Source organism: Odontomachus brunneus, unplaced genomic scaffold (genome assembly GCF_010583005.1).
Source record: "Odontomachus brunneus isolate Ranch 3 - 2012 unplaced genomic scaffold, Obru_v1 Obru_scaffold_269, whole genome shotgun sequence".
Lineage (NCBI taxonomy): Eukaryota > Metazoa > Arthropoda > Insecta > Hymenoptera > Formicidae > Odontomachus > Odontomachus brunneus.
This window is the reverse complement of record NW_022639719.1, coordinates 86593-87123: the sequence shown is the minus strand read 5'-3', so window position 1 is coordinate 87123 and position 531 is coordinate 86593. Positions and strand designations below refer to the sequence as shown.

The following is a 531-nucleotide window of genomic DNA, read 5'->3' as shown; positions in this document are numbered from 1 at the left end:
CATGCATCGGAAACAATGCAAAGTGTCCAGCAGGACATAATAGCAAAGACGATTAACCAAATGAGGAAATGGGGATGCCAATTTGATGGCAAAGACCCCATCTCATTTTTAGAAAGAATCGAGGAGTTACAAAGTAGCTACAGCTACACAGATGAACAAATGTTGCAAGGGCTGCCGGAACTATTGAGAGGAGGAACGCTCCACTGGTACCGGAATAACAGAAGTACATGGAGAGAATGGAAAGAATTTATAAGAGCATTCAGGGAGCATTTCTTTCCATACCGCTTTGAATTCCAAATGAAACAAGAAATTCAAAGAAGAAAGCAAGAACCGAATGAAATTTTTCGGCAATACGCCACTGATCTAGCCACATTAATGAGGCGAGCAGGAGGATTCTCACGCCGTGATCATATTGATCAGATTTACGAGAACATGTCGCCGGATTTAAAAATGCATATCCGAAGAGAAAACGTACATACGCTTAGGGAACTGGAAGCAAGGGCGGCCGAAATAGAAGATATTGAGCGGCAT

General features: G+C 42.6%; 1 protein-coding gene across 2 annotated transcripts in view; it reads left to right on the top strand.

The window, feature by feature from the left end:
* The first annotated feature begins 8 nt into the window (after positions 1 to 8).
* The window catches only part of LOC116853032 (activity-regulated cytoskeleton associated protein 2-like), a 989-nt gene continuing 466 nt past the window's right edge, over positions 9 to 531 (top strand). The window contains exon 1 of one of the 2 annotated variants that reach the window (XM_032833882.1): positions 9 to 297. In XM_032833882.1, coding sequence (XP_032689773.1) covers positions 16 to 297 — 282 coding nt within the window. In that variant the 5' untranslated portion in view covers positions 9 to 15. Of the gene's footprint in view, positions 518 to 531 lie in introns of both variants that reach the window. The other variant, XM_032833884.1, reaches the window with a different exon arrangement.